Below are 24,717 nucleotides of genomic sequence, written 5' to 3' on the forward strand. Positions count from 1 at the left end.
CCTTACTAAATGACTTGGTGATTTTACTTGGGAGAGCAAGGAACAGAGTCTGTGAGGCTGCGACCTGACTTCCCCACACTATACTCGTCCATGGGATCTGCCACCTCCCCACATGGTGTTGAAATGCCTTTTCTTATGTGTAGGGTGCCCAGAGGTTGTGCATCTCAAGGCCGCTGGGTAGGGGAGCGGGAGCTGAGGGACACGTCACTCTTGTCTTCTGTTCTGGAATATATAGCACTGAGGGCTTTTTTTCATCTGGTTATGAAAGGGCATGGCCATGCTTCAGGGAACCATAACACCTTTTATTCTTGACTCTGTCTCCTGTATCAAGTTAATGATTTCTTTATGTTGCTTGTCAGTTTAGTGTGTTGAGGTGGAAAATTTATTTTCTGTCAGAAATATTAACCTTTTTGTCAATAGCGTAACACCCATGTGTCCTTTTTAATTGGTTCATTCTTTGCCTACCTCCTTCACTGTGAGTAGCTTAATAGCTAAAGAGCAATCAGTATTCCCTTGCTAATTTTACTCTCTTCTGGATCCTTTTTCAATTTCACAAACTAAGAATGAAATAGGAAAAATACAGTTCATGAAATCCTGCCTATAAAAACTATCTATTACTTAGTATCCTTTCCCCTCAGCCCTAGCTGTTTGTTAAAATGAACTTGCTACAATGAGACAGTCTATCATTCATTGCCTTGTGAATTTTAAGAACCAGAAAGCAAGTGTGATGGGCATGACTTTGAGCTGGATGATTATTACTTGCTATGCCCCTCCCCCCAGTGTTTCCCATCATCCAGGACTTCATAGGGTTTTGGCTTTATTGGCTTGAAATGTGTATTTTAACTGCAAATTGAATGATCTGCATTATAACTTTTATTCTGTGGTGTGCTGATAATATGCAGTAAAGTGGCCTTGAAGAAGCTTCTGTAAGGAACATTTGAATTAAACACTGACCGTATACAATCTACCTGTGATATCTTGGATATTTTCTTATTTCCTCTGTATAATATTGTAGGCTAAAATTCTTGCAAACAGCAAATTAAATGAAGCTTCAGTTTTCTAGAACTGTAGGATATTTGCATGAAAGCAGTCAGGTGTTCTTGGGGGAGAATGCTGACCTTGGAATCTGGAAGAATTTCTCCTAAGCAAATTGAGCTTGGTTTTCTCACATTTTCAAGAGTTTTTAGGTTTAGGTGCACGGGGTTACATTAGACAGTGTCTTGGCATGTATTATTTTAACACCTTAACCCCGAACAAGCCTTTTTGGCTGAATTTCACCACCTAGTCAAATTTTGGGATGGTCAGGTGAAGGCAATGGATGAATCTTGTTTTTAAGGAGCATCAGGTTTCTTTTCTCTTGGAGTGTTGGCAAGAAAGATTAAGGAAGCACTTAGCCTAACTCTGGCCCTGCTTCAGAAGCATGCCCACCCCGCAGTTTCCCCACCACTAGAGCTGATAGACGAATGTTTAGATAGGCTCTTCCTAGCCTTACTGGTTGATTATTCAGGAGTTAGATAGAAACAGGACACCTTCCAAGCGGTCCGTATAATAACTGGTAAATGGAAGTGATGACACTGTCACCTGGGCAGTTACCTACACATGAAAGCGTTTTTAAAAATATCAAATAGCCAAGCCCGTTTAAAATGGCTTATGATATTTTAGTAAATTCATGCTTTCTAATCCTGCTACTATAGATACTTAATTTTATATTCGGCCTCGTCCTAACATTAAATTTGGTGTGACTCATTTAATACAAGAACATATGAAATAAGGTAAATGAAGAAAATCAGGACCTAGGAGAGAAATAACACGCAGTTATGAACTGTAATTGCCATGCTTGAGTTTGGTTGTGGCACTTCACTTCCTGGTAGCACACAGGAAAGGATGAAACACAATCAGTTGTGTAGTTCTTGTCTTTAGAATGGAGGAAGGATGCCCTTTTTGCCGTGGGAAATAAGCCTGTCGTACAGGTGTGACGTAAGGGGCAGTGAATGATTTCATAGATAGGGTCCGCAGATAGCTATTTTAGCAATAGATGTAGTGAAGATTCCACACGATTGTCCCCCCTTTGTAAGTCCCCTCTAGAAGGGCAAGCTCACATCATTCTGCTGACCCTGATTTGAGATCCGGCCGCCCCTGATTCGGTGTGGGGCTGACCCAGCGTGTGGCCTTCGGCCTCCCAGGGACAGTATTGGAACAGAGGGCTGTGAGTCAGTGGTCCTCCTGGTCATCCCAGTGTGGCTTGCTTTCTGTTTTAAAGGAGTGTTCAGCCATTCTCTTTCTTTATGCTTTAAATGTACCTGGTGAAGAGCGTATGTTTAGTGCGGAGTGTCCGTTGTGGCTGAGCAGGTTAAGGACTCGACTAGTGTCCATGAGAGTGCTCTCTTTGTTCTTCTTAACTCGCTCATCTCTCGCCCTCTGTTTCTCACTCTCCTTCCCTTTTGGGTTGATCGAGTCTCCCAGCCTCCTACTTTTCTCTTTCTCTTCATGTTTGGAAATCATACATTCTGTGTTTTATTAGTAGCAACTCGGGATATTTTAGCATGCATGTTTATTTGTTTTTGGTTTGGGGTTTTTTGCCCTTTTTTAAAAAAAAAAAAAAAAAAAAAAACAGCTGCGAGTGCAGCATATGGAGGATCCCAGGCTAGGGGTCCAATTGGAGCTACAGCTGCCGGCCTACACCACAGCTCACGGCAATGCCAGGTCCTTAACCCACTGAGCGAGGCCAGGGGTCGAACCTGCAGCCTCATGGTTACTAGTTGGATTGGTTTCCACTGCGCCACAAGGGGAGCTCCCTAGCATGCATGTTTAACTCAGAGTTTGAGGTTAATCATTACCTTTTCCTCCTGAAACAACCGAGCATCTTGGAACACTTTAACTTCAGTCATTATCTAATGTAAATGTTATTGTTGCCCAGTATTTTGGGTCTCTTAATTTTTAGCCCCACAAGTTAGATGCTGTCGTTACTGCTTTAATCATTTATTTCAACTTTTGAATAAATTTTACATGATACCATATTTTCGTTGCTTTCCATTTCTTTTTACATATTAAACCTTCTTTCTGAGACTGCCTCCTTTTTTCCTGATGCACCTTTCTAAAAAACTTATTTAGTAGGGGCAGGACGCGTCCTTCCTGCCCCTACTAAAGAAGTTTCTTACAAAGGTACATCAGGAAAAATGCCCTCACGTTGTTTTTGGTTTTGTTTTATCTTAATGTATTTATTTTGCCTTAATTCTTGAAAAACTGATTTTATTGAATATATAGTCCTAGGATGATCCCCCACCATGCCCTTCAGTGATTTGAAAATACTGTTGCCCTATCTCTGGCTTCTGTTATTGCTGTAGAGAAGTCGGCAATCAGTCTCACTGAGCTTTCTTTGGAGATAATTTGTATTACTTTCTGGCTGTTTTAAAAATCTTGTCTTATTCTAAGGTTTCACTTCAGTGTTATGGGACATGGATTTCTTTATGTTTTACTCTCTTTAGAGTTTGTCTCCCCAAATCTGAAAATTATGTTTCATCCATGCCGAAAACATTTCATCTGTCACCTCTTTGAGTACTGCCGATTCTCCCTGTTTTTCCTTGTGAAATCCTTGCAGTTTCAGATAGTAGTAGACTTTTTCACTTTATCTTGCATGTCTCTCAATTTCCTTTATGGTTTCCATGTCATGAAAATGTCTTGGCTTTCCTGAATAATTTCTTCAGTTTGACTTTCTAGGTTAGTAATTCTCTTTTTGGCAGTGTTTAGTCAGTATTATTTTAAATTTCTAGAAATGATAAACATCAGTACTTTTCCTTTGAGGTTCTATTTTGATCCTTCTCAAGTCTGCCTAGTCATTTTTGAGTGTGTTTTTCACTCTCTATACTTCGTATACTTTCTTTTATTTAAATGTTAAGATAAGAAACATATTTTAATATTCTACTTCTGATCATTTGAGTATCTGCAGAAATGGATCTGAATACACAGTTGTTTTGCATATTTTTGCTCAAGATGGCTTATTTCTTTGTGTTTCATGCACTTTATTGTGACTTCGTGTTCCTGGCATTTTGCATTTGAGAATTCTTTGAAGCTTGGGTTCAGGTTACCTTGTGTCAGGGAAAATTTCCCTTTATATTATACCAGTTGCTTACAGATACCGCTAGTACATGACTTCCTAAACCTAAAGGGTTTCTGCTGTATAAATAATACAGTTTCTATACCTCAACCCCTGAAGAGGGCCAGCCTTGGCTTAGAATTTGCAGAAGGAGAGGCCTTTTCTTCTCCTTGAGAAAATGTGTAGGGTAAGCATCCTACTGTTTTTCCTCTTCATGTTGACTTTTTTCCTTAATTCACCCTTTCACTCAAGATGTTGCCTTTTGGCTGTCTCAGCTCAAGGCAGATTGTCTCATCTAAGGCATCTGCCTTGTGAGGGCCATGGTGCTGGGCTATTAAAACCCCAAGTGCTCAGTCACAGAATGGCTCACCCCTTACCCTGCATAAACACTGTTTTCAGTGCTTGCTTACCGCTCTGGATGTCTGCTTTCTCATTTCTAGCCTCTGCTTATTTCCCTTATTTACTCACCTGCTTAGCCCTGCATTTCTTAAAATACAGCAAGATTGAGGTATATTTTATATACCATAAAATTCACTCATTTTAAGTGTACAAGTCATTGGATGCTTAAATTACTGAATTTTCAGGACTGTGCAGTCATCATCACAGTCCAGTTGGGAACTTTTCTATCAGCCATGTGTGCTCACATTTCGGTAAGCAATCTTACTTCTCCTAATAAGATAGCCACCACCCTTCCCTGGAAATTGGGAAGATGGGAGCTTAAGCCCTGTTCCATCGTTCTTTCCTCTGTGGGTTTGGAAATAATTGTTAGAAATTTCTTGAGTGGTTCTGAGATTTATACCCTGTGCAGTAGGGACTTTTCCCTTCATACATGACAAGTCTAGAAAAGTTGGACTTTTTGAGAGTACAGAGAGTTTAACCATTTTTGAGAGGAAAACTTGGGTGCTAGGTGGATGACCCAAGGTCACATGGCAAGTGACATAGGTTTTGAGCTTGAGCTTTATGGCCTGCTGCTCAGATTGTGGTGTCACTGCTTACTCACTCCCTGTTCTACAGTTCTTTTCGTTTGTTTCACTTCCACAATGGGTATAGGCTATTACGCGGGTACGTCATCAGTTTATTACCAAGAATAAAAAGAAAGTTCTTCTTGTCTTCCTGCAAAGGATCCAAGGTAAGGGATAGTGGGAAATAACTCGCATTTGACCTAAACAAATTTTAAATATATTTAAAGTCATCAACATGTGCATGATAAAGGGGAAATTGTCATGATGGTGTTTTTTTTTTTTTCTGCTACAGAAGTTTGTTTCATAAGTTTTATTTAGGTAAAAAAAATTGTAGCGCTTTCCTGAATGTCTGAAATGTTGTCTTTTCTGTCATGCACAGATGTCATATTTGTTGATCTCACAGCCTGGCTGTGACAATTTTTTTCCCCACACAGCACAGATTATTACTGGGGCAACTTCTAAAACCAGCAAAAGCCCAGGGCTGTTTTGTTTTTTTTTTTTAAATCAGGGAGTTGAAAGTTTCCTGAAATGTTTTGCTCTTCCACAAGAAAAATGAAGCAGGGCAGTTAGAAGGAGTGCAGAAGAGGCCCCATGACTTCAAAGCTGGTAGTCGTCGCGCCAGTGTTAGCCCACCTGATATAACAGCAGGAATCAAAGACTTTTAAATTATTAAAATTCATGTCACTGTGGTAGCAAAGATATCATTTATTCCAAGAGCAAATGACACATGTCGTTCATCTCGCTCCAGAGTCTCAGCTCTGCCAGGTTCTCGGGACGTTAGCCACTCGGAGTGTCCCTGAGCCACGCTATAGAATCTTCTGAGTCTCCTGTTAGCTGCTGTCCCAGATTTCTAGAGCCACCGGAAGGACGAAGTTAAGAAGAAGCCCTTTCCCACACCCTGGCCTCTCAGGGCAGTCACGCCTGGCGCTAGTGTATGAGGTTGGCCTCTCAGAGAGCTGTGGTCTGCATGTTGCATTTGCACACTTGTCATTGTTAGAAGTGAGTAGCCTTGTCCCTGGAGGGTGAATTGAAGCTCATTCATCTGGAGAAAACGGTCAGTGACAGGCGCCCGCTTCCTCCTCCCAGGCCAGGCGGGGTGGCTCCTGAAACAGGCCGCGTGTGCTTGCAGAGCATTCCTGCTGCGGCTGCACATCAGAGACCTTCTAAACGGAGACCAAGTCTTCCCTGATCTTTGTTCTGTTGGGATTTGAATCTGGAAACCGCAGCAGCGGTGTGCAGAGGTCGGCCGTTTCTGCCGAAGCCAGTCCCCCTGTCGTGTGTTGGGAGTAGATGATGTTTATTGGAATGTTTTGCTTAACCTAAATATTTTCTCTAAGTTTTACATATTCATAAGATGGGAAGGATATGAAATTGTACTGGGGTGACTAGATGCTGGAAGGCAGAAAGCGACGGACGCTCCTGAATCTCAGCCCGTGACAGGCCTCCTGAGTGGTGGGACTGCGGCAGGACCAGGGAGCTTCGTTGGTCCCAACGTGCTAGTTCAGTCCTCAGCCTCAGATTTTACGTTTGGTTTTCGAAATGCCTTCTTAAGGCGGCGAAGCGTTAGAAGCTGTGGCTTCGTAAACACATCTGCTTCTCCTTCAGGAAGCCATCGTGAAATGTACATTTGAGGGATAATATGTCTGAAAGTTCGAAGTTCTGCAGCAATTAGCTTAGGTCATATTTTGCAGCAGTTTTGAAGCAAACAAAAGAAATCGCCAAGCAGCCCTTGTAGATTGTCATCATGGACAGAAGTGCCTTTTTGCTCAGGTCCAGTTGGCACCAGAAAGTGGAGTTAGAACCTTCAGGGAACATGAGTGTTACTTCTTTGTGTGATTTTTGAAGGCCTATAAACATTAAGGATCAGACTTAATTTTCATGTTCCATGCATTTTTGTGTTGAAATTGCATGTTCTTTTGTTTCTCCTTGTGATTAGGCATTGCAGGATTCTGATAGTTAGCAAGCAGTCTTACAGAAAGCTGATAATCCCTAACGGTAACACTGCAAACAACAGTAATAGTATATAATTTTTCTTGTGCCTTTATGTGCGTAAGTTGAGTGGAGGAGTGAAAATCAAAGGTTATTGCCATTGCCCTTGTTTACTCTGGCATTTTAAATTCTCAGAAAGTGCCTCTGATTTTCAGCTGCCTACGCCGCTATCATTCATAACTCAATTTGCGACTGGGGGGAAGACGTGTCTCAGCACCATGTATTCAGTGGGTCCTTGGGATTGCTAATGGGATTGGCAAGCCTGTTCGTTTAGAAACTTGGATAAGTGATCACAGGCCTAGCAGCAGCTTCAGAGCAACATTCGCAGCACAGCTAGAGCTTCAGCAGAGGAAGTATGATAAAACGTGGCAAGATTGTTTCTGGCTACAGGAGTTGTGCAGTTGAGGTGGTTGGGTGGGAAGGTAAAGATTATAGTTCAAATAAAGTAGCATCATCCAGGAAACAGTCCAGCTGTCAGTGCTTTTGAGAAACCGGTGAAGGACAGTTTTGCTCTTTTTTTTTTTCTTTTTCTTTTTAGGGCTGCACCCTTGGCATACAGAGGTTCCCAGGCTAGGGGTCCAGTTGGAGCTACAGCTGCCGGCCTACACCACAGCCACAGCAACGCCAGATCTGAGCCGTGTCTGTGACCTACCCCAGGGCTCACGGCTACGCCGGATCCTTAACCCACTGAGCAAGGCCAGGGATCAACCCTGAAATCTCATGGTTCCTAGTCAGATTGATTTCCTCTGCGCCACAATGGGAACTCCCAGTTTTGCTCTTGACTACGGGACATCATCTCTGTTTCTTTTTCATTTCTGATGAGGATGGCCTTGGGTCCATCTTGATGTTGTGTTCATGCTGGTTTTTTTTTTTTTTTTTTTAATTTGAAAAATAGCCTTGTGTTCAAATAAACCTCATCTTGGCTTAACATAAGCATCATTCACCTGTCAAGTGAGAGTTGCAACTTAGAATTTCTGTTTCCTTCCATGAAGAACAGCTTCAAAGTACGTTTTTATTTGCAGGTACCAACAATTCTTTGGTGCCCTTCCTGAGCTTTTCTCACATTGCTGCCCACTCTAGGAGACCCTCTTTCTGAAGTTAGTGTTAGGCAGGTTAGAGCCTGCGTAAAGCCGGGCAGTTCCAAGCCCTAGGATCTGTCAAGGCTCTGCCGCCAACGTAGAGTACATCCCTTGTTATGATAGCACAGAGCTAAAACATTTGTCCTCATATGCAGGTAATCAGTCTGTGAGCAGTCAAACGCCTTTGGTGCTCTTGTCCTTTGTTCTGTAAAGGTCAGGGATGGGGTAGGTATTCATTTGTTTTCCTTTGCAGTCAAAAGAGAAAAATCTTCAAAGATCTTTTTATTCTTTTCTTCTAGGTTGCCAACCTGGCCTGTTCCATCTCAAACAATGAAGAAGGTGTAAAGCTTGTTCGAATGTCTGCAAGCCAGCTAGAAGCCCTCTGTCCTCAGGTAAAGTATAGCCAGCAGTGTTTAAAGTACGGCTAAACTGGGTTCGATTTCTTTTTTTTAGAGTATAGATGAGGTTTACTTTTTAGTTTTGTTTGTAGGATTTTAGGTAGAAGGCTTGGGGACAACACACTGATCCGGAGTCCATACAGCTTGGAGAAATTTGCTTAACTTTCAGTGATATTTCCTTGAGGCATCATGCGCCCCTCCGTGTCCTTCACTTGCGGCAAAGGGAGGGTGGGCAGCGGCCATTCTCCACCCTCCGTGTAGAGGGTCATCTGCAGCCTGTGGTCGTCCTGGAATCGGGGTGATCATCCACAAGCTGAAAAGAATAACAGCTACCCATCCGCATCCCATCCGGATGCCCAGTGTTTGGATTCAAGAGCTAGAAGCCTTACTCTGCAACGACCTGAAGTATCCTTATGATACAGATGTTAATAACATAATTCAGCCAGCTTGTGGAGTAAACATTTGAAAACTTTTCTATATTTATATTGGCATATGGGAAGACCGGTGATTGGGTTAGATTAAGCATTTGGGATCCGAGAGTTCCTGTCGTGGCACAGCGGAAGCAAATCCGACTAGGAACCAAGAGGTTGTGGGTTCGATCCCTGGCCTTGCTCAGTGGGTTTAAGGATCTGGTGTTGTCGCGACCTGTGGTCGAAAATGTGGCTCAGATCCTACATTGCTGTGGCTGTGGTGTAGGCCTGCAGCTATAGTTCCAATTGGACCCCTGGCCTGGGAACCTCCATGTGTCATGGGTGTGGCCCTAAAAAAAAGTGGAAAAAAAAAAAAAAGGACATTTGGGACCTTAAAAGACTGAAACATACAGAAAAATGATTGCTTTGTGAAATGCCAGGTGAGTTGCCTGCCTTCTGAGAGGGAACTGGGCCCGGCTTGTGCAGACTGATGCTCCTTGCCCCTCGCATGGGTTTCTGAGCAGTGTCAGTGCTGTTTTGGTGCAAGAGGTTGCCTCTGCAGTTTCCCAAGCAGAGAATGGTCTTGGGCATAGTCTGAAGATTGATACTCACCTCTCTGTAAGTGTCCCGTCAGATGGCACTGAGCACGAGTTGGAGTCAGAGAATAGAGGTCGTAGGGATGGAGTTCGGTCTGCAGCTAACGTATTAAAATAGACTGTGAGCGCTGCTTTGGCTCTTTCGTATGGAACGATTTCTTCCCCTCCAGGTAGGTGACCAAAATAAATAAAGCCTGGTTTTGAATCTGGGGTTTTGTAACTGGCACACAGGTTAGTTAGAGCATTTGTTCTCTTTCTCAAACATGTGGATCAGTTTGCCACTGAGAGCTGCTTCATCTCAGCCTTAGTGTGATGAGCTAGTGGTCAGTCTGCAGGAGCTGATGAGCATTTCCCCAGCTTTAAGCCACGCGTGGAGTCTGCTGGTGGCCAGTAGCTCTACAGATAATAAGCACAATGAATTTGGTCACCTCTGGGAAGTTGGTGGGTGACCAAGTTGTATGCAGTAACTTGAGAGCAGATTTTTGAGGATTTGGCGGCGTTTCTCCAGCTTGCCATTTTACCCCATCAGCACTTGTTTTTAATGCCTTCGGTTCTCCATTTTATTTTGAAATGCTTGAAAAGCGACAATGCCTTCACATATCGGCTGAAACAGATGGTAACATACGCTGATCACACCTACTAAGAGTATTTATATAAATGATCTTAAAGCCTTGAAAAAAAAAACAAACCACATGGAGAGTCTAGTAGATCCTAATGAAAGTGATGACGTGCGTAGGTCTCGTGGCGCTGGGACATGTTGCCCAGGGTTTAGGTTGCCGTCAGAAGACAGCTTTTCTCCTCTGCTCTGTGGTTCACTTCTCCTCCTAAAACAGACCTCAAGACAGTGCCCAGAGCGTGCTTGGTACTGGGTATATGTCTCAGATAAAAAGGAGTTTCTCTTGGCGTGATTATTCTCCCAGATCTCGCCTCGGCTCCTTCCTCCCTTTGCCCACAAACAGGGCTGAGCAGGCTCAGTGACGCAGGTGGAGGAGACGTGCAGACAGGCCAGTGACTGAGTAGCTGCGCTGTTTCCAAATAAGCTGTGACTCCACAGCCACCTGTGATTGCTACATTCTTTCATTATTTTAAAAGAGGAGCTGGGCAATTCGGATTTTCTATCAAGTCTCAATTTACAGTTTGGAAATTCTTCGAGGACGGTAAACCAGATTTCCAGGCGCTGAGCTTCACCTAGCCTGGCCCGCGTTTCAGCCTCGAAGGGCCTCTTCTTGCAAGTGGCTCTCCTCACCTCAGCAAGAGGGGCGCCCTCTCCTGACTCTTCAGCCTGAGGTGGGCAGGGGTGTTAGGCCCTGGACTGGGGGTGTCCTAGTCTTGAGGCCTTTGCTTCCAGAGTCGCTGGCTTGTTAGATAAACACACCTGAGGCAAGTTAATCAACTGGACTAGGTTAGTTTACCAGGAATTTAGGATGGAGGTTAATGTGCTATAGCATGTAGACAAAAAGTTATCATGTTAAAGTGACGTTGCTTTATTTTGAGCTTCTGTCAGCCTCCATCCACAGTATGAAAGACGCCTTAGGTTTTTCCCGTCTGTTTTTGTGCCTCTCACCCGCCCTGCTGCATTCAGGCAGCCTGTTCCCTCCGCTGGGAGCTGCTTTTCTATGGCCTTACCTGCAGTTTGGAATTAGCTGCTAGACCTTACTGTGCCTTTCTGGAGGGGACAGAGGACAGGTGGAACCTTTAGAGGAGTTTTCTTCCACATCTTTCAGTTCATGCAAGAGCAGATTAACTTTTGGAAATGGCAAATCCTGTTCTCAAGTACTAACATTTTAGCAGTTAAGCAACTTTAAATCCAAATATTTGAGGCATTAAAGTCAAGTAACCTGAAAGTGGATTGATTTTGCTACTTGGGGGAGAAAAGAGCCTCCATATTTTGGGTCAGGAAGTAGGTCAGGTCTCTCCCTGCACTACCTTTTGCTTTGTGGCTGTACTGTCCCGTTCTGCTCAGCGGGAAAAGGTCCCCCCTCCACCTGAGCAGAGAGCCCTCGCCTCACAGTGGACGGGCCCGATTCTCATTCTGTACCCCCACACCCCGACATCATCTTGCTCAGGGATGTGCCCAAGTCTTAGTCCATGTTAGGTGCTTAGAATATTTCAGTTTTTCAGTTCATCTGATGCAAGTCAAAAGAAAATTGAAAAACCCTGCCAATAGCAGGTTTCTGACAATTGAGTCTTTAACATTGGAGGCGAGCATTCTGGAGATGATCTCGCGTAATATTTTCTTTTTCTTAGTAGTCCATTATGCACGAATGAGCGCTGTACATTTAAGTTAATACAAATCTGGCACTTTAATAATTCATAAGGCCTGGTTTCATGCATGGCCCTTTCTTGGAAATCTGCGCAGGGTGGAATTAAGTATTAGAAGCTGCCGCTTACCTACACTTTTTTGGTCCTTTTTTTTGTATTTCTCCCTAATTAAATGGAGAAATAACTTATGAAATTGTTGGTTCTTCTGCCTCCTTAGATTTATCTTCAGTATTGCTGCTTCTCCCATTGTGCTGTCATTTTCATGGCTAACAGGCTTGACAAGCATGAGCCCAGGCCTGGTCTGTATAGGTGTTGAGAAACCAGATCGCTCTTAAATGAGCATCCAAGGCATACAGGCCGGGCAAAACGGTGCCCTAAGCTCTCATCCATCCATTATTTCACAATTACAGGACCATCTACCTTTGAATCACCTTACTTTTAACACTTCTGATATACTCTAATCTTTTCTCACAAAGCAGTTGTACAGAAGAGCTCAAAGGAGATGCTTCTGACTAGCAGTGTCAGCATTTTCTTTATCTGTTCCCTCCCCCACCCCTTCCCCCACAGAGGTCTGCAGGTAGCAGGCCCCAGAAAACCCGCGGTCTCCTTGTAAGCCTTGCCTGTTGATATTGGCTGTTGTTTCGTTTCTTTGTAAAGTCTGATTTCTATATCATAAAAAGTTGGGAACTATTTCCCTTTCCTCCATTTTCTTAAAATGTCTATATAATTGGCATTATCTCTTCTTTAAATGTTTGGGAGAATTCTCCATGAAGCTATCGGGGCCTAGAGTTTCTTTGTGGGAACATTTTAAACAATTCACTTTCTTTAGTTAGGTATCAAGATACTCAGATGAGCTGTTTCTTCTTGAGTGAGCTTTGGTAATTTGTATTTTATCAATTGCTACTCTCTTTTTTTTTCCCCTCCTCTTGCTTGGGGTTTAATTTGCCCCTTGTCCCATTTCTAAAGTTAGAAGCTTTTAAATCATTGATTTGAAACCTTTTCTAATGGAACACTTCCACATTTAATGCTATCACCTTCTCAGAGTCCTGCTTTAACTGCAACCCGCTAATGTTGATGCGCATGCTAAATAGTACGGCTGGATTGGTCAAGAGAGACCTCACAGGGAAAAAAGTGTAAAAGCAAAGACCAGAAGGGGATGACAGAGCAAGCCAGGGAGGGTATGTATAATCCCAAGGGTCCTTTCATGGGGCGGGGGGCAGTGGTGTTGGAATCAGAGAAGTGGTCACAGGAGCAGGAGTTAGAATGAAGTGGCTGCAAGTCAGGGCACATGGGCAGCCGCTGGAAAAGGACTGGTTTCTCCCTTCAATCTTCTGGAATGAACAGTTCTCCCGACACTTTGATTTTAGCTCTGTTACGGCCCTTTTTAGACTTCTGACCTCCAGCACTGTAAGGTAATACTTGTGTGTTGTTTTAAGCACAACTGCTTTTGTGGTAAAACATTACGGCAGCACAGGAAACCAAAATAGAGGCTGTGGGCTCATCTAGGCAAGAGTACAATGGAAGTGGTGAGCAGGTAATAGAGTCTGGATGGATTTTGAAGACAGAAATTATCAAAGGATTAGATATGAAGGGGAGGGGAGAGCAGAGTCAGGAAAAAAAATCCAGGTTTTGCTCTTAGGTAGCCAGAATTCTGGATGGAGCTGTCATTTATTTTGATAGGGGAAAAAAGTGGTTTCTGGGAGGAGATCAGATTTGACCGTGTTAATTTTGTGGTGCCTTTTAGACATGCAAGAAGCAAAGTCAAGTTCAGGGAAGAGGTCTGGACGGAATATATAAATGTGAGATTTATTACCACGTACATGGTGCTTAAAGCCGTAAGTCTTGATAAGGTCACCAGTGAGGCATGTGTACCCAGAATGAAAAGAAAGGTCTGGGAACTTAACCTGGGATTCCCTGACGTTCAGAGTTTGAGGAGATAAGCAGTGTCCAGCGAAGCCGATCGAGACAGTGTTACGACCATACAAGCACCAGCAGCTGCCTCTGTCTTGGCAGACCAGGCGGGGAGAGTTTCCAGGAAGGGTGATTATTCTTGTCAAATGATTGTAGAATGTGACCTGAGAATCGGTCCTTGGATTGAGCAACGTGTAAAGCTCACAGGCGACCTTGGACTAAAGAAGTTGTGGTAGAATTCAGGAGAGAGACGCTTGACTAAAGTGGGTTCAAGAGCAGAGAGGAGAAGTGAGCACAGCAAGCAGACCGCTCTCCCGGTGCTTTGGTTCCCTCCCACGGAGCTACCTGACACTCCCTACGTCATCTGTCAGACGAAAACAGAGAATTTTCTAAGGTATAAGAAATAGTTAAGTATTTGTTCAGTAACTGCATAAATAAACACAGTCTTTTAGGCCTCTTATTTTCTATTTAACTCGTTATCTACCAGGAAACAATCTTTGCACATAAATTTAAGTATGAAGTGAGGCTGCAACTTTGTTTTTCTCCAAATAGCCCAGCAAATGTAAAAAGAAAACCTACCATGCCCCACTGAGTTGTGATGTCACTTTGATCATACATTGCATGAATTCTGCTCTTTGATAGGGTCTGATTTTAGATTACTCTGTTCTGATGACTTCAGCTTTATATGTTAACTCTCTTCAGTACACTTGTTCTCAATCCCTAATTTTTTGCTCTTCTCAGCTCTTTACTATTCCAGATTAATGTGTGAATAAATAGGTCAGTCTGCCTACTCCTAAATATGAACTGTGTTGCTGTTTATTCAAGTTTTCTTAAATGTATCTCCGAAAAAATTTTTGTCCTTTTTGTTACTCAGTCTTCGGGCTTCTTTACAGATTTAATCCCACATGTTTCCTATTAATTGCTTTCACGAAGAGCTGATACTCCTCTCATTTTATGTCCTATTTTCTGGTAAATAGAAAAGTTGCTGATTTTTCTATGTTTCTCTTGTCTCTAGCTATGTTAATGAACTCATTATTTCTAAGAGTTTTTTCCATTGACTCGCTTCAATTTTCTAGATAAACAGATGATCTACATTGAAAAGTAATTTTATTATCTCCTTTCTAACAGCTTTTTCTTATTATTCCCATTTCCCATTTTATTTCATTTGCTAGAAAGACCGTTAGTATTTAACTCATGGTGACAGAAGGTATTCTGCTCAATAACATCTTGATTTTTAGGGTAAATGATTCTAGAGTTTCACCACTAAGTGTCATTCCAGATGATTGTTTAAAACGGTACATATAGTATGTTTCTGTTCCTCATTCGTCAGAAATGAGTATTTATCAATTGTCCTGTGTAAACGGTTTTGTAATGAAATTGAGAAAGTTAACCTTAAACAAGGGGCTGCTCCTCCTCCTACTGCGTGGGATCCGCTATCCCAGAACAAAGGGCGGCTTTCTCTCTGTAAGGGAAAAGTACCTTGGTATTTGAAACATGTGATTAATTCCCTGCCCATATTTACTTGACTCTCGTAGAAAACATTTTCTTCAGCCAGATAGTCTATGAGGTCTTGCTCCCCTCTGATCCATTGATACATTAGTGAATTAACGAGTTAATGAATGAAGAGAAGTCCACAGTGAGTGAGTCACCCGCAGGGAAAAGAAGGCAAGAAGGAAAAGAGGCAAAGAGTAAGCCTTGAAATGATAGGAATGGGGGGACCACAGTACAACACAGGGGGAAGATAGGATACCTCTTCTTCCAAATAATTTCTCATCTGAACCTGCTCTCTTAAAAATTTATTATTGTGGAGTTCCCGTTGTGGCGCAGTGGTTAACGAATCCGACTAAGAACCATGGGGTTGCGGGTTCGATCCCTGGCCTTGCTCAGTGGGTTAACGATCCGGCATTGCCATGAGCTGTGGTGTAGGTTGCAGATGCACCTCGGATCCCACATTGCTGTGACTCTGGTGTAGGCCGGTGGCTACAGCTCCGATTCAACCCCTAGCCTGGGAACCTCCATATGCCGCAGGAGCCACCCAAGAAATGGGAAAAAGACCAAAAAAAAAATTTTTTTTTTAATTATTGAAGTATAGTTAATTTACAGTGCTGTGTTAATGTCTTTCTTTTTTCTTTCTTCTTCTTTTTTTTCTTTTTTGGCTGTGTCACAGCATATGGAATTCCCAGGCCAGGGATCAGATCCGAGCTGCAGTTGCAACCTGTGCCACAGCTATGGCAATGCCAGATCCTTAACCCACTGTGCTGGACAGGGGATCGGACCTGTGTCCCAACACTCCAGAGACACCTCTGATTCTGTTGCACCACAGTGGGAAGTCCTGTTAATTTCTGCTGTGCAGCAAAGTGACTGTCATATATGAGTATTCATTTTCATATTCTTTTCCATTATGGTTTATCACAAGATATTGCATATAGTTCCCCGTGCTGGCCAGTAGAATTTGGTTGGTTATCTCTCCTCTGTATACTTGTTTGCATCTACTAATCCCAGACTCCTAATCCTTCCCTCCCCCATCACCGTCCGCCTTGGCAACCACAAGTCTCCGAACCTGTTCACTTAGGAAAGTAGTGGGCTGTTAGTCGTAACCAGTGAGGCCGGTCGCCAGTGCTTGCACACCTGTACTGGGTGGTCTCGATAGTCAATCACTTGAGTGACCTGGGACGGAAGAGGAATGGTTACGTCAGTCTGGTGGGTCTGATTCTTCTTTCGTTTGTTAGCTACAGTCTTTGGGGGCTAAGTTGACAGCATCATTCTAAACACCCCTCCCTTATGTTGGGAATTATACACATGACATGAAGGCATGAGGTTTTTATAGCACCAAAAAAATATCCCAATCGCCTACCCTCAGGTAGTGTGTCCGAATGACACACTTGCTCTGCCTCTTCCAGATCTGCACTCCGTCACCACCAGTTTCCTCTTGTCTTTGCTTACCTTCTAAGTTGCATTATCACGATGTTTATTTCCAGTAACCCGTGAGCACCTTGTGCCTAGAAATCTTATCATTCTCTCAGCTCCTTTTCATACTAATGTCATTGTTCATTCATTCAGTAAGTAAATCGGAGGGTCTGAAAGATTCTTCCCCCCAGAATATAGACTAATGGCCAATGAGCATATTAAAAGAGGTGCAGCAGCATGAGCCACCGAGAAACGGAAATCAAAACCACAGTGAGACAGCACTTCCTACCTCGGGGCTGGCGGTGATTTTTCTTAGGAAAAGGAAAAACAAGTATTGGTGAAGCTGTGAGGGAATTGGAACCCTCATACCTGCTGACGGGAGTGTAAATGGTTCAGTTGCTTTGGAAGACAGGCCATTCCTCAGAAAGTTTAACCACATGACCCAGCAGTTCCATTCCTACTTTGTACAAGAATCATGAAAAGGAACAAAACACGTGTGACGTTGATAGCAGCAGCATTCACAACGGCCAAAAAGTAGAAGGAATTTGAATGTTTTTCCTTTGATGACTGAGTAAAGAAAACATGGTAAATCCATATAATGGCATATTGTCAATAAAAAGGAAGGTAATACTGATATATTCTATGGCATGTATGTACCTTGAGAACATTTTTGAAAAGCTAGTTCCAAAAATGCATATATTAGTATGATTCTGTTTATAGGAAAAGTCCAGAAGAGGTAAATCCATAAATTAGAAAATTAATTTAGTAGTTTAAGGGAGAATAGGGTTAAGGAATGTTAAGCAAAATAGGGAGTGACTGCTCATGGATATGGGGTTTCTTTTGGGAGTGACGGGAATGTTTTAAGGTTGAGTATGGTGATGGTTACAAAACTGAATATACAAAAAGCCTTTGAAGGTGAATTGTATGATATATGAGTTATGTCTCAATTTTTTTTTTCAAAATTGCTTTTTGGAGTTCCCTGTGGCACAGCAGGTTAAGGAACGGACACGTCACTGCAGGGTCACTGCAGCGACTCAGGTCACTACTGTGGCATGGGCTTGAGCCCTGGCCCTGGGTACTTTCACACACCATGGGTACAGCTACCCCCCCCCCCCCAAAAAAAAGAAAGAAGGAAAAATTACTTTTAAGCCAAATACATGTTACATTTTCTGTGAAGTTATATGTTATATGTCAAATATACCTCAGAAGAATGCTTGAAATTGGAATGCAATCTATTTTTCACATATATACGTTGATAATGTACCAGGAACCTGAAATGCTAAGTGTTTATCCCAGGATTAAGAATGGTGACTGAGTGGAACAAACGTAGAAAACCCACAGTCAGAAAGTCATGTGTACATCTATAAGGTAGAATCGTGAAGTCGTTGTTCGTAAAATACATTTAATGATGGAGAAGTATTTAGAAGAAATGGGATAATCCGTTTTATGGAGCATATAATTCTGTGTATTTTTTGACTTGCACACGTACATGTATGTTTGAAGAGGAAAAAGCCTAGAATAAATATATATGTATTTATACATATGTGTCAACAATTATGAAGAGTTGCTATCACAGAGTGGAAGGATGAGAGGTGTTTTTGTTTGCTTTTGTCCGTCTTCCAGCGCATTACTGGGTTTCAGATGTATTACTTCTCCGTTCACATTGAAGGCCTATTGTTGAAAACTTCTCTGCTTCATCTTTGGAAACTGCTACAGTGGAACATGTACTATCACCTGTCCTGGCCTCTGAAATGCACACGGGGCAAAACTGTAGCCAGTCCGCAGGCCAGATTGTCTCACCTGTTTTATCCTCATGACTCTGAAAGAGTAAACAGTGAACTTTAATATCGTTGCAGGTTATCAATGCTGCATTGGCCTTAGCAGCAAAACCGCAGAGTAAACTGGCCCAGGAGAACATGGATCTTTTTAAAGAACAGTGGGAAAAACAAGTCCGAGTTCTCACGGATGCCGTTGATGACATTACTTCCATTGACGACTTCTTGGCGGTCTCAGGTAATGAGCTGGTTCCCCAGAGGAATCTGCGGGGATGTGCCTAATTAGTTTCGCCCAAGTTACACTAAGGGACAATGAAAACACCCCCAAGTCTGGGCAGGTAAATTATCCTGGCAGTAGTACTGTGCTGGTTTGTATTTTAATTAAAAAACCAAAACAAAGCTACCACTGGCGCCTGAGCAGTGGGACGTGGCGCTGCACTTGTTTCCGTTGTGCTGGGTGTGACTTAGGCAGCTGGCTGGCAGAAGGTTTTCCCGCTTTGTGGAATAAGACCTTGCGGCCGGGACCTGTGCGACACCGTGGCCATCCGCTCCTCTTTCTGCTGCTGAGTTGAGCCAAGGCCCTGACCGTGTCCCGGTGGAGCCTGCGGTTCTTTGTTAGGAACCTGTGAGGCTTAGAGAAGGGATTCCTGGCGTGGTCAGCTTCAGTCTCTTTTGCGAAGCTTTCCTCTTGGAAGGTTCTCTTTGTCTCTCCCTCAGAAATGACCATAGTTTCACTTCTGCTTTCCGAAAGACTGTCTGCATGATGCACAGATAGAAAACAGAGAGGAAATATTTAAGTACCATTTAATTATGAACTTGCGAAAAATAAATCTGGGTAATTCACCTCACAAAAACAGTTGATTTCATTATATAAACATAAACTGGTAATGACATAGTAAATTGCATTCATATAGAAAATGTCTGTCAACTGCAATTCCCTGTTTATCACACAGAGATAAACTTCAGTCCCTCTCCTTAGAGTTGAGCAAATGTAAAATGCATTTAACAGGCCTCTGCTGCCCTTGGCGGCATCGCCTGTTCTCTGGAGTTGCCAGGCTTCCCGAGGCCGATGGCTGTGGGCAGAGTCAGCGGCTGGTACTTGTAGGGCTGAAACTACCTGTCACCCCAGGGAACCACAGTCTGGAACGTGGGGGATGTGAGTGGCAATGGGGCTTGAAACAGAAGCAGGGCTTAAGTACATGCAGAGCACAGTCCTCCAGCGGTGACCTATATAAGGTGACAGTGTGTTCTGCATACCGATGTCCCCGTCTCTGCTCACTCTCCTCGCCGGGATTGGAGACCCAGGCTCTCCCTGAGGGAGTGGGGGGCCGTCAGTGCCTAAACTGCAAAACGAGGGGGTAAACCTTGCCGCCGAAGGCCTGCCAACTTGCAGGTGCTGGTACTTTAAAACAAAAAAACCTATTTGCAAGCACATCTTTGCAGGTGCCAAAAATGCAGCAATTGCTTTTTTGGGAAATCTTGGCCTTCTGTTGTTTTTCCCCATGAAATACTGAATTATTCTTTTTCATAGGTTTAGAGAAAAACATTCCACCTTCACAGCACACTTTTAAGCAAACAACAAATTCTGAAATCTAAATGCAAAGCCCCCCTCTGGAGATTGATATTACATTCCTAAACTTACTTAGCAAATAAGGCTTGGTCTCGAGGGATTTTCAGTCCTTCTTACAGCAAAATAAAATGTAATAGAATCAAATGTCCCTCATGCAGCATTCTTCAAATCAGGGAACAAAAGGGATTCTGCAGTAGCATTTAGTGGGATCCTGGCCATATCTTTAGGGTATACAAAACGGAAGAATGGTGCAGAGAAATCAGATTCTTTAACAGATAGACTTTTGTCTGGTGAGTATGTTCAATTTTTATGCAAATGCGGGGAAGTGGAAGGGTTGACTTGATGGAAAGGAGTTTAGACAGTTTCTATTTAGCAAATAAAAACACAGAACAATCCTCTCAGTCAGAAAAGATTGGTGCTTTCAGAGCATCTGAATTTTGGCGCTCCACCCTAGTGGGTTCCGCTCATGTTTTGTCACAGACTTGCTGAGCAGTGTCACGTCATTAAAGAATTAACAGGACACGACGCTTACTCATAAAATTCCTCTGATTTTGATGGTGAGCTTATTAGGGACATAGAGTAAAGGGAAGGGACAAGCAGCTGCCTATGGAAAGTTTTGCTAGATGGATGGGTTCATTTTTCTTTTTAATTCAGACTCCTTTATACCCCCGTGCACTCAGCTCACCCACGGCAGCTTGAGCACTTTGCGTCTGAAGGACCAGAGCTGTCGCCCCATCTCACCCACTGTCTTTGAGTGGAATCCCACTTTTAACCAGGCAGGCCCCCAGTTTTCAGCCCCTATTGTCCCTAGAGGTGCCTGGGGATTGAAGAACAGGGGTCACCTGCAGCAGCCGTGTACAGTCTACCCCAGCAGCCAAGATGTGCCTGCTGTGACATTTCCCGTCGCCTGTCAGCAAGGAGGGCGTGTTCCTGAGTAAGGGGGCTGCTGAGCAAAGTGCCCGCACAGGATCTGGCTTAATGAGTTTGGGAGGCTTCATAAAATGTTTCCAAATGGTAAGTAAAAGAGTGGTGCTTGGCTCCTTGGAGTGGCCATGTTTTACTGTGACCCTTTGGCAGTGGGATAGATTTTGAAGACTATCTCCAGTAATGGTTGTCCAGCATCAGTCTCTCTTGGAATCTTTGGGGGCTGTGTGTTTGCTGAGCCTGCCCACTCAAGAGAGCCCATCCAAGGGAAAAGGGAGGAGGCCTGAGAGGACCCCCTGCCGCTCTAGCGCCATCGTTCCTGGATGTTTGGTCTCAGGTCCCAGAAGTTCCCTCGTGCTTCTAACAAGCCGTATCCTAAATTTGTGGCTCAAAAAATAATGATCTTCTCGTGTATAACCTTGTGAAGCCACTAAGACCCTGATGCCAGTGTTTGATGACGCTGCAGGGCAGGGGAACTCGAGTCACTGTGTATCAAGTGTGAGCCAGTGGAATAGAAAATAGAGAGGGACATGCAAGCCACCTCTCAGGAAGAGGGAGCTTGACTGCTTCTCCCCAGGCCCTTCTGTTCAGAATGTTGCCTTGTAAATCCTGGAGGTGGTTTAGGATGCAAGAGAGCTTTCAGCAAACCATGAATGTATTTATATGGACCGATTCCTTCAGGACAGTGGTTTGAAATTTATCAAAGTGATAAAGACTGTTTGAATTTCATTTGAATTGTATTTGATAAACAATTTCCACGGACACGCAGTTTACTTGCTCGTTCATTTACTCTGCTTTCAGGTGGAAGTGTTGATTCTCGGTCCCTCCCTTTTAAAGCTGCCCTTGGTTGGTTAGAGTGCTTCTAATTGGATTAGTTACTTTTAAAAGCTCTGGGAAGAGTTCCCATCGTCGCTCAGTGGTTAATGAGTCCGACGAGGAGCCATGAGGTTGCTGGTCTGATCCCTGGCCTTGCTCAGTGGGTTAAGGATCCGGCGTTGGCTGTGAGCTGTGGTGTTGGTCGCAGACACGGCTTGGATCCCACGTTGCTGTGGCTGTGGTGTAGGCCGTCGGCTACAGCTCCGATTCAACCCCTAGCCTGGGAACCTCCATATGCCATGAGCACGGCCCTGAAAAGACAAAAAACAAAAACAAAACAAAACAAAAAGCCCTTGGAAACAAATAAGACAATACACTAGATCCTTGGGGGCAGCACGTAAGAGTAGTAATTTGTACTCTTTCTCTTCATTAAGTGTCAGGTGCACCCAAGTAATTTGGTCTGATGTAAATAAAAGGATTTTGTACCTAATTTTTATTCATGTGTTTAATCACAGAATATAAAAGTGAAGGTAAGGAAATAGTGGAGTGAGTTTGATTTCTAATGCCCATGCAACGCCCCCAGCTGTGTGACCTTGGGCAAGTCTCTCGGTACTTCTGGGCCTGGTTTCCACAGCAATTAATAGTGATTTTTTTTTTTTAATGGCTACTATAGGGTCAGTTAAACATCAGGCAGTCAGCATCTGTCCATAACATTGAAGCAGGTTTTCTCTATCAAGTATTATTATTTATTTATTTATTTATTTATTTTTGTCTTTTTGCCTTTTCTAGGGCCGCTCCTGCAGCCTATGAAGGTTCCCAGGCTAGGGGTTGAATCGGAGCTGTAGTTGCCGGCCTACACCACAGCCACAGCAACACGGGATCCGAGCCACATCTGCAACCTACACCACAGCTCACAGCAACGCCGGATCCGTACCCCACTGAGCAAGGTCTGGGATCAAACCCGCAACCTCATGGTTCCTAGTCGGATTCATTAACCACTGCGCCATGACGGAAACTCCAAGTATTAATATTTTTATCTCTCCTGTCTACATAAGGCTGCACCAATGAAGAAGCCCAGAGCAGAGGGAGTTCAGTAGAGCTCGTGGACTGAGGAATGAGTTCAGGCAGGCTTTCTGGAGAAGGCCAGTTGGCTTGGTTCCTGGAGGGCAGTTGGGCCTCATACATCTCCTCATACATTTGTGCCTTTTGATTTAGTAATCCCATTGCTAGAAATTTCCCCAGGGGTGTGTACACAGATGTTTGCCACAATGCCTGAATGAGAATATTCGCTTCAAGCAAACCATCTAAGAGGAGGCTGGCTAAGAGATTTGTGGCCCCTCCATCTCCTCAGTAGGTGACCATGTGGCTGTTGGATGGACGGGGTAGAGCCACGGAGACACTCCTAGAAAGGTGATCCTCGGTGCAGTTGTGCCCATAACATCCCCTGGAGTTAGACTGCTGTATGCGTGGGGTTTTAAACGATCAGAATTGCTAATGGGGTACAGATGGGTAGTGTCTTCATGGACTCATGCTGAGTTCGCTTGGAAATTCAGTTACAGCTAAAGGAACTTCTGGGTGGTGAGTGTGGGCGCCTCTGCCTCCCGTGTCTGCAACATGCCTGGGGGGTGGGAGGGCCTCCCTTCTCCCTTAGGGCTCAAGGGCAGAGAGGGCGGGAGGGTAGAGGATGTTGTTTGAGGCAGCTTTCTGAAATAGAAGGCTTCCTTGGCTGGAGAATGGCAAGCCCTTCCCTGGGTTGGATTTACCTGGAAGAAAATGAATATGAAATCAAGAAAATCTACATTGATTTTTTTAAAATCGTACTCACTGAGACAAATCCTTGGTGGAAGTTTGGGCCACTTTGTTCAATGAACAAAAAAAAAGTTCTGCTTTCTTGCTTCTGCAATGTGCCTCCCTTCCCAAGTGTGGCAGTTCTGAGGCTGCTGTGTCCGGAATCAGGGATGGGAACGAACGCTGGTTCCGGGTTCAGTCAGCAACATCTTGTCTGTTGATGCCTTTCCACCCCCTCTCTCATGCCCAGATACTGTGCTAGATTTAGTAAAAGCAGCAGTTTTTAACCTTAGGCCTAGTGTGGTAGGCACTAGTCTGTTTAGTTTAAATTAGTATGTAGAGAGTTTGTATATAAAAGTTATTTCTGGGAGTTCCTGTCATGGTGCAGAGGAAACAAATCTGACTAGGAACCATGAGATTGCAGGTTTGAACCTCGGCCTTTCACTCAGTGGGTTAAGGATCCGGCGTTGCCATGAACTGGGGTGTAGGTCACAGACGCGGCTCGGATCCGGCGTGGCCGTGGCTGTGGTGTAGACCGGCAGCTGTAGCTCCCATTTGACCCCTCATCTGGGAACCTCCATATGCTACAGGTTCAGCCCTAAAAAAGAGGCAAATAAGTAAATAAATAAATTATTTCTGTAGTTCCTGTTGTAGCTCAGCGGAAACAAACCCAAGTAGTATCCATGAGGATACAGGTTCTACCCTGGCCTTTACTCAGTGGGTTAAGCATCCAGTGTTGCTGCCAGCTGCAACATAGGTTGCACATGTGGCTTCTTGGATCTGGTGTTGCTGTGGCTGTAGCATAGGCAGCTGCTGCAGCTTCAACTCGACTCCTAGTCCAGGAATTTCCATATGCCGCAAGTGCCAAGAAAAAAAAAAGGTTATTCCTATAGTTCCTGGGTGGTCCAGTGGGTTAAGGATCTGGCATTGTCACTGGTGCAGATTAGATCCCTGGCCTGTGAATTTCGACTTGCCCCAGATGCAGCCAAAAAGAAAAAAAAAAGGATATTTCTGATAGATTCTAAATCCACGTATTCTTACAACTGGTTCACATAGTCTCCTTAAAATTGTTTTATGTAAAAAGTTTAATACGTTTCCTCTTTCAATAATAGTGCCATGGTGTATAACTCTAGCAAGCCTCCTAATTTTTGAATTAATAGAAACTAAAATATGGTCTTCTTAGTTGTCTTGTGGCAATTCATTTTTTCCCTTGTGTAATAGAAATTCTTACGATATA

General features: G+C 43.6%; 1 protein-coding gene across 8 annotated transcripts in view; it reads left to right on the forward strand.

Moving 5' to 3' along the window:
* Positions 1-24,717, forward strand: part of CTNNA1 (catenin alpha 1) — a 187,718-nt gene that overhangs the window by 148,575 nt on the left and 14,426 nt on the right. For 4 of the 8 annotated variants that reach the window (XM_003123988.7, XM_085014742.1, XM_085014741.1 and 1 more), the window contains 2 exons: positions 8,423-8,515; positions 18,464-18,620. In XM_003123988.7, the coding sequence (XP_003124036.3) occupies positions 8,423-8,515; positions 18,464-18,620 (250 nt within the window). Of the gene's footprint in view, positions 1-8,422; positions 8,516-18,463; positions 21,919-22,556; positions 24,111-24,717 lie in introns of those variants that run through there. The other 4 variants (XR_014838850.1, XR_014838852.1, XR_014838851.1 and 1 more) reach the window with 4 other exon arrangements.

This window comes from Sus scrofa, chromosome 2 (genome assembly GCF_054392235.1).
Source record: "Sus scrofa isolate SSC_HxYL_T2T_F1_AM1 chromosome 2, Sscrofa_HxYL_maternal_Yorkshire_Landrace_v2.0, whole genome shotgun sequence".
NCBI classification, from domain to species: domain Eukaryota; kingdom Metazoa; phylum Chordata; class Mammalia; order Artiodactyla; family Suidae; genus Sus; species Sus scrofa.